Source organism: Poromitra crassiceps (genome assembly GCF_964638095.1).
Source record: "Poromitra crassiceps genome assembly, chromosome: 16".
NCBI classification, from domain to species: Eukaryota; Metazoa; Chordata; class Actinopteri; order Beryciformes; family Melamphaidae; genus Poromitra; species Poromitra crassiceps.
Window position 1 is genome coordinate 7,358,059 of NC_139645.1, and position 19,606 is coordinate 7,377,664.

The 19,606-nt window shown below is 48.3% G+C and overlaps 1 protein-coding gene across 1 annotated transcript in view; it reads right to left on the reverse strand.

Annotated features, from left to right (window-relative positions):
* LOC310791219 (SH3 and multiple ankyrin repeat domains protein 2-like) overlaps positions 1 to 19,606 on the reverse strand; it is a gene marked incomplete at both ends in the record, with an annotated part of 245,785 nt that overhangs the window by 15,284 nt on the left and 210,895 nt on the right. Inside the window, 7 exons of the mRNA XM_083652896.1 lie at positions 1,246 to 3,745; positions 5,358 to 5,463; positions 5,950 to 6,062; positions 7,614 to 7,652; positions 10,487 to 10,510; positions 14,869 to 14,949; positions 16,808 to 16,943. Coding sequence (XP_083509022.1) covers positions 1,246 to 3,745; positions 5,358 to 5,463; positions 5,950 to 6,062; positions 7,614 to 7,652; positions 10,487 to 10,510; positions 14,869 to 14,949; positions 16,808 to 16,943 — 2,999 coding nt within the window. The remainder of the gene's footprint in view (positions 1 to 1,245; positions 3,746 to 5,357; positions 5,464 to 5,949; positions 6,063 to 7,613; positions 7,653 to 10,486; positions 10,511 to 14,868; positions 14,950 to 16,807; positions 16,944 to 19,606) is intronic.

Below are 19,606 nucleotides of genomic sequence, written 5' to 3' on the forward strand. Positions count from 1 at the left end.
TATTGAAAATTTGAATTTCTAGCACAATCTTCAACGTCTATGCAGGATATAAAACCCTGCTGTATCAAATCCACCGTCATAGAATACAACCATGCCAGCAAACAAACCTCATACACTTTCATGTTCATATAGGGGCCGACTCACCAAAAAGTAATTTCAGTGTTCATTAGTTTATCGTATCCATCCTAGTAAACATTCCGTTTAAAAATGTGACACAGCAGATGTAAAATGGTGCAAATGAAAGCACCACCACCGGTAGATGAAAGGTAAGAAAATGATGATAAATGGCGGATTGCTTTAACGGGCTGTGTAGCTGAGTGCTACTTTATGAACGGAGGGAAACATCTCCAAGAGTACATCTTCTTTTATCCCCATCTTCATGCCACGAGAACATTGGCTGCTCACTGACTGTAACTCCATGATGGCTCAGAGACCCAAAGCTTCGAACCAAAAGTGCCAAATGTTGGGAACAGAATGATCAGCCAAGATGAGAATAGTAAATAGTTGCTGTACAGACTACAGGATGAATCTATGTGAGAGAAAACCTCCAGTTCTGTCAACCTTGACAAGGATGGAGAAGACTAGCGACTGTTTTGGAGGAGAGAGAGAAGTAGGTGTGGGTATATAGCCATGTTGGGGATTTGAACTTGCTGATGTAGTGCTGTTTGGGAGTCATCCCAGTGGTGAGATCTTAATGTTTTGTGAAAACAGTCCCACTGTTTGTGGTATCATGTATGGAGTGAGCCATGGCAATGTGAAGTCTATTAACAAACCTGATTTGACTGTGCTACGATAAACCTTTCAATTCACACACACACACACACACACACGCACGCACGCGCACACACACACACACACACACGCACACGCACGCACACGCACGCGCACGCACGCACGCACATCAAGACAACATAGACTCTGTGAATAATTTGGATTACATCAGCCCCACTAACCTTCGGTTGCTCTCTCACTATGCCAAAAGCTACAATCAACCACCAACTCTGCAATTTCAATATCTTGGTTTCATCATATATTTATTCTTATAAAAGGGAGCATGTGGGCAATCTCTGTTCTCTCCCTGTTCTCTCTCTGTTTACATTTTTGTCCCATTGATGATGTCATCATCAGTGATGTCATAAATCACTGATGATGTCATAAGTGATGGGGGGCGAGCCTAGGCGATCGACACATCAAACAGAAAATCAGAATTCAACCCCTTTTTTTTGAATAGATAAGATCAGGTACCTTGTGCCGAAGGCCCCCCTGGTCCCCGTGGGGGAGTCGAGGCTGTCTCCCGGCCTGGGCGGTCTGTCGCGATTCATCTGCTGCAGAATGGAGCTCAGCTCGGTGATCACCGTGTTCTTGGGGTCCAGCGTGGACGGGGGGCTCCGCAGCTCCGGGGGCTGATCGCCCCACAGCTTGGAGGTCCGCTGCGTGGGAGTCCGGGGAGGTTCAGAGGACAGAGGACCACACCCGGGCGGAGGGGGAGGGGCCAGGGGCGGCGAGCCAAAGGACTCCGGGGGCTCCTCGATGAGGGTGTCGTGGTAAAGCGACGATCTACTGATGACGGACTTGGCCTTGGGTTTGGGCGGCACGGGAGGCCGGTCCACCAGGAAGGCGTGTCCGTCCGTGGCGGCGTAGAGGCTCTCCAGAGCGCTGTCGCAGAAGCCTCCCTCCGACGACAGCGTGGAGATGCTGGAGACGGTGCTGGTGGTCTCCATGTGCTGAGGATCGGCCTCCTCGATGCCCGAGTCGCCCACCCCTGCGTCAGTGTCGGGGGGAGGGGGAGGGTAGACGGGGGGCATGCAGTTTGTCACCCGCTTGTGGAACTCGCTGACAGCAGGCGGGGCGTGCGGGTGGTAGGGCGGTAACGAAGGCGCCCCGTTCCGTCTCTGCTGCTGGAGCATCTCCGCGATGGCGGAGGCCTGGTCGTCGGCGACGTCGATGCTGTTGGCGAACTCCAGCGGCGGGGGGAGGGGCTCCGAGAAGACGAACTCCTCGTCGATGTCGACCGAGGCCAAGGGGGGAGGGGGGATGCGGAAGGGCAGCTTGACGGGTTCGTCCAGGGACTCTCCCGCCGGAATGCTCCGCCTCCGCAATGAGGGGGGCTGGGGATTGGAGGATGGGGTGTTGGACGGGTCCGTTTGGTGGTGGTCCTTTAGCTCAGCCGGGCTGTTGCTGTCCTGCCCCTCCCCCTCGGGGGCGTTGAGTTTGACCTTGGTCCCTGCTTCCGTGTGGACCATCAGCAGCCCCGCCGACTTAGGCTGCGACGCGTCCGCCATGTCGGCCGGCGCGCTCTTCCTCTCCTCCAACGCCTGCTGCTGCTGCTGCCGCTCCTCGCGCGCCCCGTCCGACTCGTACTTCTGCTCCGTCATCTGCCTCCGCAGCCCGCCTCGGCCCGGCCGCCCCATCGTCGCCGTGGAGATGGCGGCGAAACCCGTCTCGATCCCAGAACGCAGTTTGGTGTCGATGAACAGCGGCTGAATGAGGTCTGGTTTGTGACTGGACTGAGCGGGGAGGGACTGCGGGTCGTGCGTGGGCGGCGGTGGCTGAACCTGAGGAGGAGGAGTTTGTGGCTGATTCTGCGGGTGGTTCTGCTGCTCCTTCACGGCCCGGTCCCGCGCTGCCAGGGCCAAGGCTAGTGGCGAATTAGGATCCAAGGACTTGCCGGTGACAGGATGGAGGTAGGTCCCGTTGGCACTGTAGCGGGTCTTAGGGGGAGTAGCTGGGAGGCTAACAGGACTGTCGAGGTTCGGACACTGGCCTGTTCTGGTGCTCAGAGGCTCCCGCACCACTGTCGGCTCGGGGCTGTTGAAATCTGTCATGTTGCCACTTCCGCCGCCGACGGGCCGGCCGAGCTGCGCCGCGGGAGGCGGAGCCATTATCCGTCGAAGCCGCTCGTCGCTGGCGAACATGCCTTCGTCGATGGACTTGGATTGGCGAAGGCGGGGCGTCGGCGTGGGGCCGCTCATGTCGTCGTCGCCCATGTCTATCGACTGGAAGACCGACGAGTTCTTTTTGGCTTCTAGCCTCTTCTCGCGGTCCCGCACCGCGCCGGCGATAGCCGCCGCAAAGGGGTTGCTCAGAGAATTCGGGTCTTCGGGACGCAAACCGCCACTCCCGCGAACGGACGGGTGTTCCGGGGTGGTGGGCTCGATCTCCATGCTGCTGCCCTGGCTGCTCTTGCCGCTGCTGCTGGTGGACGGCTCCTTGACGATGATGGTGGGGATGGGGATGCACGTTCGCTCGACCGGCGTGGTCGGCATGGAAACCGGGCTGCTCGCCGGCACGTGACACGTCTTCTCGGGGCTGTCCTCGACGTTGGGCTGCTTGACCAGCATGCCCTTCCTCCGGGCGGGTTTGGCCGGCACGTACAGCGTCTTGTTGCCCACCTCGGAGTAGGGGTTCTCGGGCACCGGCGCGCGCCCCCCTCCTCGGCTGCGCGTGCTCTCAAACTGCTCCGAGCTCTGCCGGTAGTAGCCGCGCCGCAACGTGCCGACGTCGGTCGTCCGGCTGATGGTCGTCACCGAGTTGACGGGCGAGTTCTGGGCGAAGCCGGGCCGCGTGGTGCCGTAGCCCCGGGGCGCGGGGCCGGCCGACGCCAACGAGTTGTAGGCGGGCGGAGAAGGGGGCGAGATGGCCGGGGGAGGGGGGATGTCCTCCGAGGTGTCGGGCATGGAGAGGCTGCGGGCGAACTTGAGCAGCGGCGGCGTGAGGAAGCCCTGCTTCTCCTCCTCCACCGTGCCTGGGAGAAGACGAGAGGAGCAGAGAGGAGTCGAGAGAAGGAGGTGAGAGAGAGAAAGTCACGCGAGGACCTGGAGAAGACATCACTTTTTCCATCTCGACAACCATCTGAAGAACGTTCCCAGAACATGACCTTTTCACTCCTAGCGCACATTTTCCCAGTTGGGTATTTCAACTGGCAAAGTTACGGCCGTAAGCCTGATTCGCTAACTGTTTGGCAAACAGGAAGTCATTAAGCAGAAGGCTCCACCAGAACATGTGAGAAGTTCTTTGATTGTGATTATTAGGAGGAAACGGAGAGAGAGAAAGGCCTGCCTCAGGGCTGCCGATGGCATGGAGAATCAAACGGGCCGTGAATAGCATTAGCCCATGACGTCTCACTAGCTTAGCATAAAGAATGAGCCTTTCAGCAAAATGCTTAATGACCTCCTGATATCATTGCCTGAAAGCACACTTTGGTGACTGGATCACTCTCATTCTGTCTATAATTAGCGTTAATATTGTCAGTTAGCGCAGAGCAAGTCCTCTGAGCATGAATGGAACATGATGGCAAACTACACACACACACACACGCACGCACGCACGCGCACGCACACACACGCACACACACACGCACGCACGCACACACACACATACAGTATTTTCCAATATTGTTGCTTATTATTTATGATTGTGGACGGAGTGCTGCTTTAATACAGCATCACCACCGCTTCTATGTTTTTTCCTATGACTGCTGTCATCATGTGATTGATTGGCTTATGGATTCACCACCTCCCACTCCCTTGTAACCAATGAGAAATCATCCTCTCTGGAGTGGAGCCTTTTTAAACTGTTGTAAATCTGTCTTCACTGTTTGACTCTGGAGAAGAGACGCCGCTCGCGTCGAAACGTTCGTTTTTGTACCTTATTAAAATTTGCTTGCCAGTGATTTCGTGTGCTCTCCAGTCAATTCGACCGTTTCCAATATTCTGTCCTGGTCTGAGAGCACCGACCTCCCTTTGCGGAGGGGCTACACAGCGTAAGAGATTACCTTCTACATCAGTACACACACACACACACACACACACACACACACACACACACACACACACACACACATACACATCTCTGACAAACACAAACACACACACTAGGGATGCAGCGGTATGAGTTTTTGACAGTATGATAACCTTGGACAAAAATACCACGGTTTCATGGTATCGCGGTATTGCGGACCATTTGTGTTTTTACAATAGCCGAAATATTCCCATACAGCCGACGTCGTCTTTTTAGATGGGGGAAAGTTCAGGGGGGTCCTTGCGGCTCCTCTCTACTGTGCTCTAGTCTAGGTAGGCATGCAGCCAGGGGGAGGGGCCACGTAAGCTGCACTCTGCAAGCGACCTGAGCACTTTGTTTTAGGGAAACAGCTGATACTGTGGGGAAGGTATGACGGCAAATTTTAGTGGTTTTGATACCGTGATGTTTTCAAACCGCCGCGGTATACCTTCAAACGGTATACCGCTGCATCCCTAACACACACGCACACACACACACACACACACACACACACACACACACACACACACACACACACACACACACACACACACACACACACACACAGTATAACATACCTATGGACTTCTGTTTTTTCATGGTGCCCTTGGCAGGTATTCCCAGGAAGGCCCCGGGCACAGTGGGCGGCACCACTGCTACTGCCTGGCGCTCGTGATACATGGACTGCAAAGCACATGTTGCTGTGTTGTTAGAGGGAACCAGCACGTCCAGATATGTAGTTCTAACAGAGGTTCAGTCAGGAAGACTATATAATCTGCACTTTACACTTCCTCAGTTCACTTCTTATTTTCTTCACCCCTTCAAATCTGCTCACACGCTCAAAATAATAATAACATTCTCATTCTCATCATATTTTCTGTAATTCATCATTCATTCACTATTGTAATAAATATTATTTTATTCATTCTCTGGTCTCTAGTCTGTCCTCATTTGAAATGATATACACACCTTCTCCATCAGCTCTCTGCTGGCTGTGGAGCATTTGGTTTCAGCTATCTCTCATTACGACTAAGCCCTAAGACACATTCCTTTAGATGATGTACACTAAGGGTGGCCAAACTATGGCCCGTAAAAGAAGATACTAGATACTCAATGTCCTTCTTTGCATGCATCATTCCATGGTGAGTGAGTTTAATTCTGCACACTTACATTCATATCAGTGGGCGTCACCAAGCAGCGACTGGATGGGCGTGGTTTGATGGTGGCTACCTTCATATCGACCGTGGCGTTCTTCTGCGTGGGCAACACCTCGTCCACTTTGTCTGCAAGACAAACCGAGACATCGTGCATGAGCGACGAGGAGGACAACAGGCGCAGGAGCTACTTACAAAGATCTCACGGGCCAAACGCAAGCCAATCATTCTCAGTGACCGTTTCCTCTGAACTACGGATGAGACTGAAACAGGAAACAGTGAAAGACATCTGGAGGGGACTTTGATGGAATGTGTTGGGGGAAGGGGGTGTTTTTGCGTCCAGCCTCGGAAAGCCGTGCAAGCTCGTTCAAAACAGCTCGTTCAAAACAGCTCGTTCAAAACAGCCGACTCAGCGGCATCATCCAACTGTCAGGGTCGTTAACCTCAATTAATAGTATTAATAATAGTTCAACAGAGCTCAACAGTCACGTGACACCTCGGTTCCGGAAGAGTATTATTTCCCCGTTCATATTCTGCAATGAGATTTTCATTAGTAGCCATAATGTCGTCACCACCCATGGTAGACTTAGCACAGGTGAGCTAGTTGTGAAACAAGAATATATGTTTCTGCAGAACCCACAAATCTGTATGATATCATCCTTGTTTATTTTTAAACATTTTGTATTCAATGTCATGGAGATAAGTACTACACCAGAGATAGTCCATTATAGAGATGCGCCACCGCAGGCTCCTCCAACTCTAGCAAATGGTACTAGCAAGTCTCCTAAATGGTCACATGGTCACCTCTCCCCTGAAGTGTTGTGAGAGGACTGTGCCTGGTGACGCGGGGTTAGTGCTGACCTAGCAAGCTAACTTGAACTAGAGATTGTGAGTTCCCAAACTCCACACAAACCAGCCACATATATAAACATAAAGCTGTCCGTTGTTAGCTCAATACAGTTGAAACTAAGATATTCCATAAAAAAAAAAAATCCAACCACAGATTTGGCTACTACATCAGTGAACTTTACATGGAGCTTTAGCTAATTGCTCCCTGCCAACGTGAGTACCTGTTTTGTTCCTGCGCCCACTGCCGCTCAGAGTGCTCTCCCATTGGCTGAAACGCTCTGTCGCTCAATCATCTGCTAATCTGATTGGCCAGAAATGCCGAAGTGGATTATGAGATGAGTAGTTCCTTCACTCTTAAAATATATTATGTACACAGTCTTGTACGCTTTTTTGCATCTTTCAATGTTTCTTTCTCTCTCTGAATCAAATGTTTTATGGTCACGATTCTGTAGCTGGCCGGTTGGATTGCATCCAGCCTTAGAAATCTATTATTACGATTTTTCGGAATGTGACATGGAGAAAAGGGAATGGACGATTACTCTTCCAGAACCAAAGGTGACGTCACAATGTCACGTGACTGTTGAGTTCTATGACCAAATCAATGTGGAATCTGTCAAGATCGCCGTTTTCTCACGCTGGGAAAGGCGGCAAGTTTGGCAGATTTGAACGTCCCTGTGGTGTGTGATGATGCCATCAGACAGAGTCCAACCATGTCAATATTGCTCAGAGAAGCTACATGCTAGCCCTGAGGTAGCCTGCTATCGCCTCCCTGACCGGGGGTTTATCTGCTGTGTAGGAGGAAGCTTCCATGCAGTTAGGGGGTGTGATTACTTAGAGTGACTTGGAAAACAATCCTCTTCTTCTGACCATCTACACACGGGGGAGAGGAGCGGGGAGGAGAGGGGAGGAGAGGAGCGGGGAGAGGAGAGGGGAGGAGAGGAGAGGGGAGAGGGGAGGAGAGGAGCATCATTTGTTGACCTTCTCTATGGTTAGAGCTGGAACACACACACACATGCGCGCGCACACACACACAGACACACACACACACACACACACTATATCTGGTCTTCGGGGGATATGCCCCAACCAATTACCCGAGGGTCCGACATGGACCCAGCCGGGTCTCGGGGTCCATTTCAAAAGAAGCGATGGCGAGTCCGGGTCGGGTCTGGTACCGTTTGCCGCAGGTCTCAGATCTCTGACATTGAAATGTCGGGTCCATTAGGTTCCATTAGAGTGGAAACCAGCGAGTGGCTGTCACAGCTGTCAGTCACCCCCTTTTATATGGTCAAATAACGAATTAAAAACCAACTTACAGTATCTGAAAAATGAGCACTTGATAAGAGCTACAGTACCTACCTAAAATGAGATTTTTGTTTGGGTTTTTTGTTTGGCTCGTGTTAGAGGTCTTTGGGGATTCCCGATCGGGTCAAAAGAAGCGAGTCGGGTCAGGGTCCAACATTTATCGCTTCTGTATGGGTCTGGGCCTCAGCCTTTTAATAATAGATGGGTCTGCTGGTTCTGAGTACTACATCTCTGGTGCGTTTTGGATTCGGGCATGACTATTTTGGACCCATGAAGACCTCCACTATCTATCTGCCTCCCAGTTGGAATGCAGTGGCAGAATATCAGACAACATGCAACACTGTTGCCCTGGAAACTTAGCTGCGAGTGTGAAACATTTCCTGGAGTAAATCCAGAGACACACACACACACACACACGCACGCACGCACACACACGCACGCACGCAGACACACATACACACACACACACACACACACACACACACACACACACACACACACACACTCAGCAACAAAAATATGGCAGCCGACCTTTTTTAGGTCATGAAGAATGAGCAAACGCTTGTAGATTGCTATCATGTTACTGTCCCTTTAAATTAAGTTGATAGTTGATAGTTGATACCAATGGTTGATACGCTCTGCCTATCTTTCTCGTGTCACACAATCTTTGATACGCTCTGTGCCTTAGCGCGTCAAGAGTACTGCGTGCGTGTGGCCATCGCTATCTCGTCACACACAATCTTTGCTTTCCTTTGTCGGTGGCTCTGTCCTGCGGGAGTTCACTTACAACAGGGTATTTGCTCACAAACACGCACGCACGCACGCACGCACGCACGCACGCACGCACGCACACACACACACACACACACACACACACACACACACACACACACACACACACAAACAGACACACACACACACACACACACACACACACACACACACACAGCTCTAAGTAGAATGTTTTGTAACTACTACTATATTTCTTTGCGTTTGAGACTCCCAGAGCTGGAGCTTGGAAGGTGAACTTATCAAAGATGAATAATGAACTCTTCAACATCCAAGCCTTGTGATATCCAAAACTGGTCAGTGCAGAAACAATACTCTGTGATAAACCTTGTGATATCCAAACTGGTCAGTGCAGAAACAATACTCTGTGATAAACCTTGTGATATCCAAACTGAGTCAGTGCAGAAACAATACTCTGTGATAAACCTTGTGATATCCAAACTGGTCAGTGCAGAAACAATACTCTGTGATAAACCTTGTGATATCCAAACTGAGTCAGTGCAGAAACAATACTCTGTGATAAACCTTGTGATATCCAAACTGAGTCAGTGCAGAAACAATACTCTGTGATAAGCCTTGTGATATCCAAACTGGTCAGTGCAGAAACAATACTCTGTGATAAACCTTGTGATATCCAAACTGAGTCAGTGCAGAAACAATACTCTGTGATAAACCTTGTGATATCCAAACTGAGTCAGTGCAGAAACAATACTCTGTAATAAACCTTGTGATATCCAAACTGAGTCAGTGCAGAAACAATACTCTGTGATATCCAAACTGAGTCAGTGCAGAAACAATACTCTGTAATAAACCTTGTGATATCCAAACTGAGTCAGTGCAGAAACAATACTCTGTGATATCTAAACTGAGTCAGTGCAGAAACAATACTCTGTGATAAACCTTGTGATATCCAAACTGAGTCAGTGCAGAAACAATACTCTGTAATAAACCTTGTGATATCCAAACTGAGTCAGTGCAGAAACAATACTCTGTAATAAACCTTGTGATATCCAAACTGAGTCAGTGCAGAAACAATACTCTGTAATAAACCTTGTGATATCCAAACTGAGTCAGTGCAGAAACAATACTCTGTAATAAACCTTGTGATATCCAAACTGAGTCAGTGCAGAAACAATACTCTGTGATATCCAAACTGAGTCAGTGCAGAAACAATACTCTGTGATATCTAAACTGAGTCAGTGCAGAAACAATACTCTGTGATATCTAAACTGAGTCAGTGCAGAAACAATACTCTGTGATTGAAGGGCATTAATGGAACAGAAGGGCATTAATGTCATTTGATTCAACACCACTAGAACACTGAAGCATGCACCGATACCATTACAACAAAATTAACTCCAAAACCATCATCAAAAGCACATTTTCAATCATGCAAACACTTATCACTACACGTTTAAGCCATTTGGTTCGACTGAAATTGAAAGAAAAAAACAACAACGTACAAATCAACTTATAAATAAATACAATCAATCCTCTAAACAACTAAAACGGGGGTTTGTTGATCACAGTGATGGGAGGGGGAAGTACGTGACATAAATCATTCATTGGACATATTAGATGAGAATAAAAACATGCCTACGGTAACTTACCACCTTTCTTTTTCCTTAGAGTGGCTTTAGGGGCGATAGAAAAAGAGGTCTGAGTCTTGAGAGCCATAATAACACACCTCACCCTCTTCCTGGCTGAATAACGTTTTATTTCACACTATGCTGCTTTCATATTTGGACAAAGAATTGAGTTGAAATTTTCATACTTTCCTGCTAATATTGCAGGAGATGCATTTACACATACAATAATATGAAAGATGAGTGATGCACACTGGATGTTGAACAATGCTTCCATGACTGTATGAAGACCGCAAAGCAAATGTATCAACGCAAAAGCAAATGCATTGCAATAAGCAGCAAGATTAATCCATGCACCAGTTAATTAGCAAATTAATTAATTCATTATTTAGTTAATTAGTTAATTAACACCATGTTGACCATAGATCGGAATACCCGTCCCTGTGTGACTGGTCATTTAGTCAGGCCTTGCTCACAGAGTTGGCATGCAGCCTCTCTCTCCCCAGAGGCTTTTCATAGTCCTCTTCCCTGGCTGATTACAACTCCGCTCACCTGTGGGCCTCCTCCACTCTGGGGCACCTGTGGGCCTCCTCCACTCCGGAGTTCTCTATGGTGCTGAATGCTGTTTTGAGCCATTCTGGCCAATAATTAGCCATTTTTGCCCATTTAGTCTGTATTACTGTAATTACCTACAGTAATAAACAAAATCTGGCTCCGTTTGGCCACGCGCAGGGGTGCTCTTTACACGTCCTGATAGATTCAGCACGATCGCACGTAAAATGGCATAGCACGCAATTCTGTTCACACACACAAACACACTCTCACAGACACACGCACGCACGCACGCACGCAAACACACACACACACACACACACACACACACACACACACACACACACACACACACACACACGCACACACACCTGACACTTTGGCATTCTTATTATAGGATAGGATATGTGAAATGAGGCGCGTTTCCATCCTCTACTATTAGGAATTGGTGAGGAGGAGGCAGCCAGTTGTGCTGTCTGCCTGCTGATTAGACCTGATACGTGCGGTTGGTTTGTGATTATCCACGATGCTACACCATTAAATGGATTGCCAGGCGCCACTTCTCCATTCAGCATCCATATAATCCACGGAGCAGATACTGTAAGTGAATAAAATGTCAATAGAATTGACTCGCCTTTTAAATCTTCTTCCATTTGAAAACACACAGCGGCAGGCGGTCTAAACCTTCACGTTGTGCCTAAATGCGTTGCTTATTTAGTGTATTTAGTGTATGCCGACATGTGGAGTGCATCCTAGCCTAGTTATTCATAACAAGCCTTTTACGGTCGGCGTGTAACTTTTGGCAGTAAGGCAACATTAAACAGCATGTTTTTGAATGGGGTTTGGTTAAACGAGAGGTAACCTAGAGCAACAGGATTCACTTAACCCATTGATACCTGATGCAGCATTTGTGTGTGTATCCCTTTAAGACCACGAACCGCGTTAACGCAGTTCGCGGTCTTAAAGGGATACGCACACAAATGAGGGATATACACGCAAATGCTGCATCAGGTATCAATGGGTTAATCTGTTTCCAATGCATTAATAGCCAACTTCTCCACCTCCCCTATAAGCATACATTTTTCAAATTTTCCGGCATTTCCATTCAGGTTTTTCATGCACAAATTGAAAATTTGCATAAAAACAGGTGGATGGAAACCCACCTATTGATGCATAAATATTCGCTTGTTAAGCTGTGACGTATGACCTCCCGACGATACGACTTCCGGTTCCAAGCGGCAAGCCTCTCTTTGTTGTCAATATGCCGCAGTGCGCTGTCCCTCATTGTTTGAATAGATCCGAGACTAAAAAGACGATTAACGTGTCATTCTACCGCTTTCCTTGTGATGAGAAAGAGAAGAGGAAATGGCTGCAGTTAATAAGGTAAGTACATAGGAAAACAAAGTTTGACGTTAAGTCTAAAAAGATTATCTATAAAAAGTAGGGCTGTCAATCGATTAAAATATTTAATCGCGAATAATCGCATGATTTCCATAGTTAACTCACGATTAATTCGCATTTTTTAAATCTGTTCTAAATCTACCTTAAACCGAGGTAGGCTACCTTAAACCTGAGAGCTTTGTGCAAAGATGCACTGTTGTATTAATATGGGTAGTACCTATTATCATTAGTATGGGTAAGTATTTGGCCATTGGTAATATTGCTACTAGTTACTGGGAATACACATCTCTCAGGCTGCACTGTGTGAAGTTAATTGGTGCTATCCTCTACATCTCTCCAGCCACAGACAGGAGAAGATGCGTGCATGCTCTCTCCCTCCTCTCTCTTTCTCTCTCGGTATCTCTCTCTCGCGTTCCCGTTCTCCGTCGGTCCCTCTCTCACTGCCTGTCTGTCTGTCTCGCTCGCTTTCTCTGCCTCTCTCTCTCCCTCTCTGTCTCCCCCCCCCCGTTCTCCGTCTGTCTGTCTCTCACTCTCTCTGCCACGGTGAGACGAGACAGACAGGGAGAGCTGACGCGCTCTCTCTCTCTCTCACCCAAAATGCAGGACATCTTTCTCAATTTGAAGCTGAACTTGCCAATATACCCATTTTATTCCTCCTTTTCTCCTCACGGAGCTTTGTTTCTGCTTGATATCAACGTTAATGCTTCCTGATTTCCAAAACTACAGCGCGGACCAAGGCTCAAACATCACAGAACGTGCATGCGTTAATCGCGCGTTAAAAAAATTTGTGGCGTTAATAGGAACGATAGTTAACGCGCGATTAATGCGTTAACGCTGACAGCCCTAATAAAGTTATGTTAATAAAAAAAATAATAATAAAGAGATATCTAAAAAGATTCACGGGTTTCGCCATAGCTGTTTTGAATGAGGTGAATGAGGAGTGGTGCCGCTTGGCCCCGGAGGTGACGCGGGGTAAGCGACTGTCATCAGTCTTAACAACCGAATATAAATCACCAATCCGCTCTTCCATCTTGCATGCTTCCTCCCTTCCTTCCCTCCCCTCCTTTCCTCTACTTCAGTCCCACGTCTGTCCCTCTCTCCTCCTCTTCCTCCTCCCTCTCTCTGAGTCTGCTGTAGCACCACCAGTGTGACCTCTGAACTGTCTCTAAACTGCTGACTGTCCCTCTCTGTCAGGAGGTATTATGACAGCACACAGCACTTTAATGGCAAACACAGGGGGGCCCTCTGATGTGGTCCCTACCACACACACGCACGCACACACGCGCACACACACACACACACACACACACACACACACACACACACTCACACACGCACGGTTCAGAAAACCAAAGATGCTCATGTCACACTGATGTCATATTTATGACTGGTTGGCTCCTTGTTTCCAAGGCGACAGCCCGTATGCGTGTGTGTGTGTGTGTGTGTGTGTGTGTGCGCGTGCGTGCGTGCGTGTGTGTGTGTGTGTCGGGGGGGGGTATTTTTTCTCTCTTGTACTGCCGTTCTTACTGCCAGCTTTTCAGGCTTTTTTTTTTTTTTGCTGCTGGATAATTAATTGATTAATGAATTAATAAGTGAATTAATAATTAAAAAGAAAGAACTCTAGTAGCCTAATCCTATAATACAATTTAGAAGGATACTTTACAAACATAACAGCAAAACTACAAGCCTGAGAATACTATAGGAATTAATTTATTTGACAGATGTAAAAAAAAAAAACTTTTATATGAATATTGAATATGATAGAATATTACCATTGCAGGTTGAAAATACCATAAAGTACAACAAGGTCCTTAAACTCACCATTGAGTACCACAAACAAACCATATAGGACAATTGCAGTAATAATACAGTGATATTTCTTTAAGGCTTGTGTCAGACCCAGCTGCTCCTCAAGCAAATGTATTTCCTCTGTCCCACACTCAGCTATTTCGACCAGCTGACAGTTGGTTAACTGACCGCATGTCATCAGCTAACTTTGCTACGAGCTGATTGGCTGTTGAAACAGGTGACGTGCCTTACGTCCTTAAAAGTCGAGCTGAGACAGGCCAGTTCACACCGCCGCAACTTTTACCTGCGACGTTCTAAAACGCTTTTGTCTCATCGCGAATCTTTGATCTGAACTGGCTTTTTAGAAACAAGAATCCCTCATGCAAGACGGAAGAAGAGTCAAAACAAAGCAAAACAGCTAAATTAACTCAATGATGGCAACAAAGAAAACGTAAAATGCATTGGTTTCAACAGAAGCCGTTGATGTGCTAGCTGGGATGGCGGGATGGCGTACGGTTACGCGGCATTACTGCTTACCTTTATCCACTGTTGAGGAAAAAAAACAACCAATGAGAATAGAGAGAAGACCAAAGAGAGGCGTGGTTAGACGGGATATTTCCTAATGAGAACAACGCAACTGAAGGGTGAACCAGGGATGCTCTTACCTAGTTCTTCCAGTTCAGAGGTCATCGACTTGGAGCGCATAGACAGAGCGGTGGTGGGTGCTCTCTTTGGAGGTGGAGGGGCTGCCAGAGAGAGAGAGAGAGAGAGAGAGGATGAGAGAGAGAGAGAGAGAGAGAGAGAGAGAGAGAGAGAGAGAGAGAGAGAGAAAATATGCAGGGTTTCAGCAGTGTTGGGGGTAACTAATTACAAAAGTAATATATTACATGTGATATATTACTTTTAGCAGTAACTCAGTAATATAACTTATTACCAATATGATTTCAGTAATATTATACCAGGTCACTCTGTCAAGTAACACAAGTTACAAATTGAGTTACTTTTATTTTTTATTTTTTATCAAAGCTTCATCATGTCCTAATCAAAATGTGTGTTTTTATGCAAATAACCACTAGCCTATAGGTGACAATAACAAAGGAAAATGATAACATTTAGAATTTTGGACGGTTTACACTGACTTCAAGACGGTTTAAATTATTTTTCGGGATGGTTCCGGGCCGGCGATGTCATTCTGGTACTGCAGTTATTTTGGTGGAAGTAATGCAAAAGTAGTGTAATAAGTAATGAGTTACTCTACACAGACAGTAATATTGTAAAGTAACGTATTACTTTCAAATGAAAGTAACTAGTAATATGTAGTACATTACATTTTGAAAGTAACTTGCCCAACACTGGTGTTCAGTAATGGAGGATGGATTGCTGAGGATGTCTTACAGTGAGCATCCACTGCCAGCAAAGCTCGTACACAAAGTCCCCCCCCCCTCCTATTCATCTGAATGAGGACAGGTGTAATCATTCTGTAGAGGCTTGTGGCAGAGAGGGTGAGAAACTTACACGTGTAGTCCTGAATGGGAGGTGTGGAAAGAGGAGCGCAGTCTAAAGACATCTGGCGAGCGCTGGGAAGTGGGATGCCAAGTGTCCATTTGATTGATCCCCTCCCCTCCCCTCCCCTCCCTTCCCCTCTCCTCCTCTCCCTTCCCCTCCCCTCCCCTCCCCTCCCCTCCCTTCTCCTCCCCTCTCCTCCCCTCTCCTCCCCTCCCTTCCCCTCCCCTCCCCTCTCCTCCCCTCCCCTCCCTTCCCCTCCGCTCCCTTCCCCTCTCCGCTTATTTGATCCGAAATGGCTAAAAATAGTAACGTTGTGTGGTTGCATAGCGGCGATATTTTATAAAAACGAGGTGAATGTCAATTCACTCGTACTGTACGGGGCTTATTTGAGCCGAAATGCCTAAAAATAGTATGTGGTTGCATAGTGGCCACTTTTGTTTTGAAGGCTAAACGTCCAAACCGGAACTCTTATTATTTGGTCATTGAACGGAGCTTTAGCGGTCTCTCTCTTTCAAGATTCAAGATATTGTCACTCCGTTGTACAATTATGCACGTGTGAATTGCTGGGGGGCTCCATTACAAGACATAGGTACAAAGTCACAACAATTATTATGATTATTTTCAGTCTCTTTCGCTATGAACGGTCCTGGGCGGAAACAGGCAACCGGCAGCTGGAAACAGGGAGGGAGGGTGTCATGGCACCCACGGTCTCACCAGGAAACTTGTGAATAGCAGAGGTGGGGACTCAAGTCATATGTGTGATCCGCGTTGTGCAGCCCCGCCGCAGTTGGGGATCGAACCAGGAACCTTCAGCAAGGGAGACGGGCTCTCTAGCAAGGAGGGCGAAAGCCCATGAGCTCTAGCATCTTGTTAGATATGACTTGGACTCAAGCCAGGGCGAGAGTCACAATTTAACTTGCTTCAGACTTGATGTGAAATCCAGTGTATATTTTTTAGCACAGTTTTGGATGGACAGGGTCACTTCACTCCTTTTTGTAGTCACACTGTTTTTTGGGGGGCTCAGCAAACAATAAATCAGTTGTTGATGCTTCCCTGCCTCACACCACATCATCATCATCATCGCGGTTGGTCCGTTACCTTTTTTGCGCGCCGTGTCGTCGGGGTCCAGATTCCGGCTGACCGTCACCACTTTGATCAGGAGCTGGTTTCCCCCATGACGGATCATGTTGACCACCTGTCTGTGGCCCACCTTCACCACGTTCTCCTGGTTCACCTATCACACAAGCACAAACGCACACACACACACACACACACACACACACACACACACACACACACACACACACACACACACACACACACACACACACACACACACACACAAACAAACAAAATTATTTGTTATTCCATGGCTGGTGGTAAGATCCTACTGGACTTCCACAATTCCTCACTTAATTAATAATAAATTAATTATAATTATAATAATTGGGTAATAGTGGCTTTTAAAGGCACCCAGAGCGCTTTGAATATCGGTGTGCGTGTGCGTGTGTGTGTGTGTGTGTGTGTGTGCGTGTGTGTGTGTGTGTGTGTGTGTGTTTGGGGGGGGCAGCCAGTTTGTGCCAGAAGGCTCACCACACATCAGCCTATCACAGTGGGGAGTAGAGGACTGAAAGAGCCAATTAGATATTGAGGGATGATCAGGTGGCCATGATGGAAGGAAGGACTGTGTGGGACTTTAGCCAGGGCACCGGGGTTACACCTCCCAGGACACCGGGGTTACACCCCCCAGGGCACCGGGATTACACCTCCCAGGACACCGGGGTTACACCCCCCAGGGCACTGGGATTACACCTCCCAGGACACCGGGGTTACACCTCCCAGGACACCGGGGTTACACCTCCCAGGGCACCAGGGTTACACCTCCCAGGGCACCATGGTTACACCTCCCAGGGCACCGGGGTTACACATCCCAGGGCACCGGGGTTACACCGCCCAGGGCACCGGGGTTACACCTCCCAGGGCACCGGGGTTACACCTCCCAGGGCACCGGGGTTACACCTCCCAGGGCACCGGGGTTACACATCCCACGGCACCGGGGTTACACCTCCCAGGGCACCGGGGTTACACCTCCCAGAGCACCGGGGTTACACCTCCCAGAGCACCGGGGTTACACCCTTACTTTTGTGAAGAGTACTGATGGGCTCTTTAATGACCACAGAGAGTCAGGACCTCGGTTTAACGTCTCATCCGAAGGACGGTGCTCACTCACAGGACAGAGTTCCTGTCTCTGCCCTGGGGCATTGGGGAGATTATTCATGAGACCAGAGGGAAGAGCACCTCCAACACCACTTCCAGCACCAGACCTGCTCAGCTTAGACTTTTCTATTCACACAACATGAGTGAAATGCTACAGTACTGCTGCTGTTACTGCAGCAGTCTGAGCTGCTGAGCTCTTCATGTTCCATCTGTGTGAGTTTAAGAGAACCTGAAGCCTGTTTTAACCATGTAGGATTGGTGTCGTCGGCAGTGACAGAGCTACTCTTCCTCCCAGGGAAAGAGTGCCCTCTCACAGACCTCTCTCCATCTCCAGTGACAACACCACTGTGTTACCCTCTCAAACCTGCTAAGAACCTCGGGGTGATCCTGGACAACCAGATGTCCTGCTCGGCCTACATTGTCCTCGCCTGAACTACTGCAATGTCCTTTCTGGTTGGGCTACCTGCCTCAAGCAATCGGAGCATTGCAGCGCATCCAGAACACTGCAGCCCGTCTGGCGTTCAACCAACCTAATTCTCTCATGTCTCACCCTCTTCCGGGACCTTCACTGGCTTCCCATCTCAGCACCCATCAAATTCAAGACAGTGGTACGCCAGACTGCTCGCCCTATCTGCAATCTATGGTCAGGTTCCAAACCTCAACTCGCTCGTTCCCTCCGCTCCTCCACCCTTGCAGATCGCCTCGCCCCACCGTCGCAACGTGGGGCTCAAAATCGCTCATCCCGGTCGCGACTCTTCTCGTCCCTGACGCTACAATGGTGGAACGAGCTCCACCCCCTTCTGTCAGAACGGCCGAATCACTGCCCATCTTTCGGCGGAGACTAAGAACACACCTTTCCGGGCTACACCTGGACCCTTCTTGAACTAACGCTCTTCTAAAAGAATAAAAAAGAAAAAAAAAGAAAAAAAAGAAAAAAAAGAAAAAATAAATACAAAAATAAATAATACTAATACTAATACTAATGCTACTTATTCCTTGAAGTATTGACAAATGCTACTTATTCATTTTAAAAAGTCTTGGCTGATGCAGACTGTGTTGCACAGTTCATTTCAGTACTGTTGCCAAAATGTATTATTTTAAGTTGCTTTGGATACAAGCGTCTTGCTAAATGACGTAATGTACTGTAATGTAATGTAATGAGAGCAGAACCGACCAATCATCATGGATTTCCTTATATTTCATAATAGCACTGTCTCCGAACTGAGCGCTGAATGTAGCTGCAGATTCTCCTGCCTATGTGTTGTCTCTGCTTCTCCACCGCCCGCTGTGGGTTTCCTCAGCCTCGGGCTCGGTGCTGTGGCGAGGCAGACAGCTCGTCAGGATGAGTGACAGGTGTCGGGGGTGAGAACGTGACCGACTGAGGCGGAGGAGGAGGGCGGGTCTAACAAGACAGTTCCTGCCTCAGAGCGAATAGCTTTATCCTCTGAGTCGAAGAACAGAGTTAAACGCCTGCGTGTTGACAGGGACTCTTCATTCTTCTTTCATATTATGGCTCTTCAGAGTTTGGCTTGTGCACAGGTTCCAACAGCAAATGCCTGAATGAATATAGAGCACAATTATGCCAAATTCAATTTTAATATAGAGCACAATTATGCCAGAGGGAGGTCAGATCTTTGAGCGTGAAGGCCGTGGTAATCAGCTCTCTCATCCGCCTGTAAC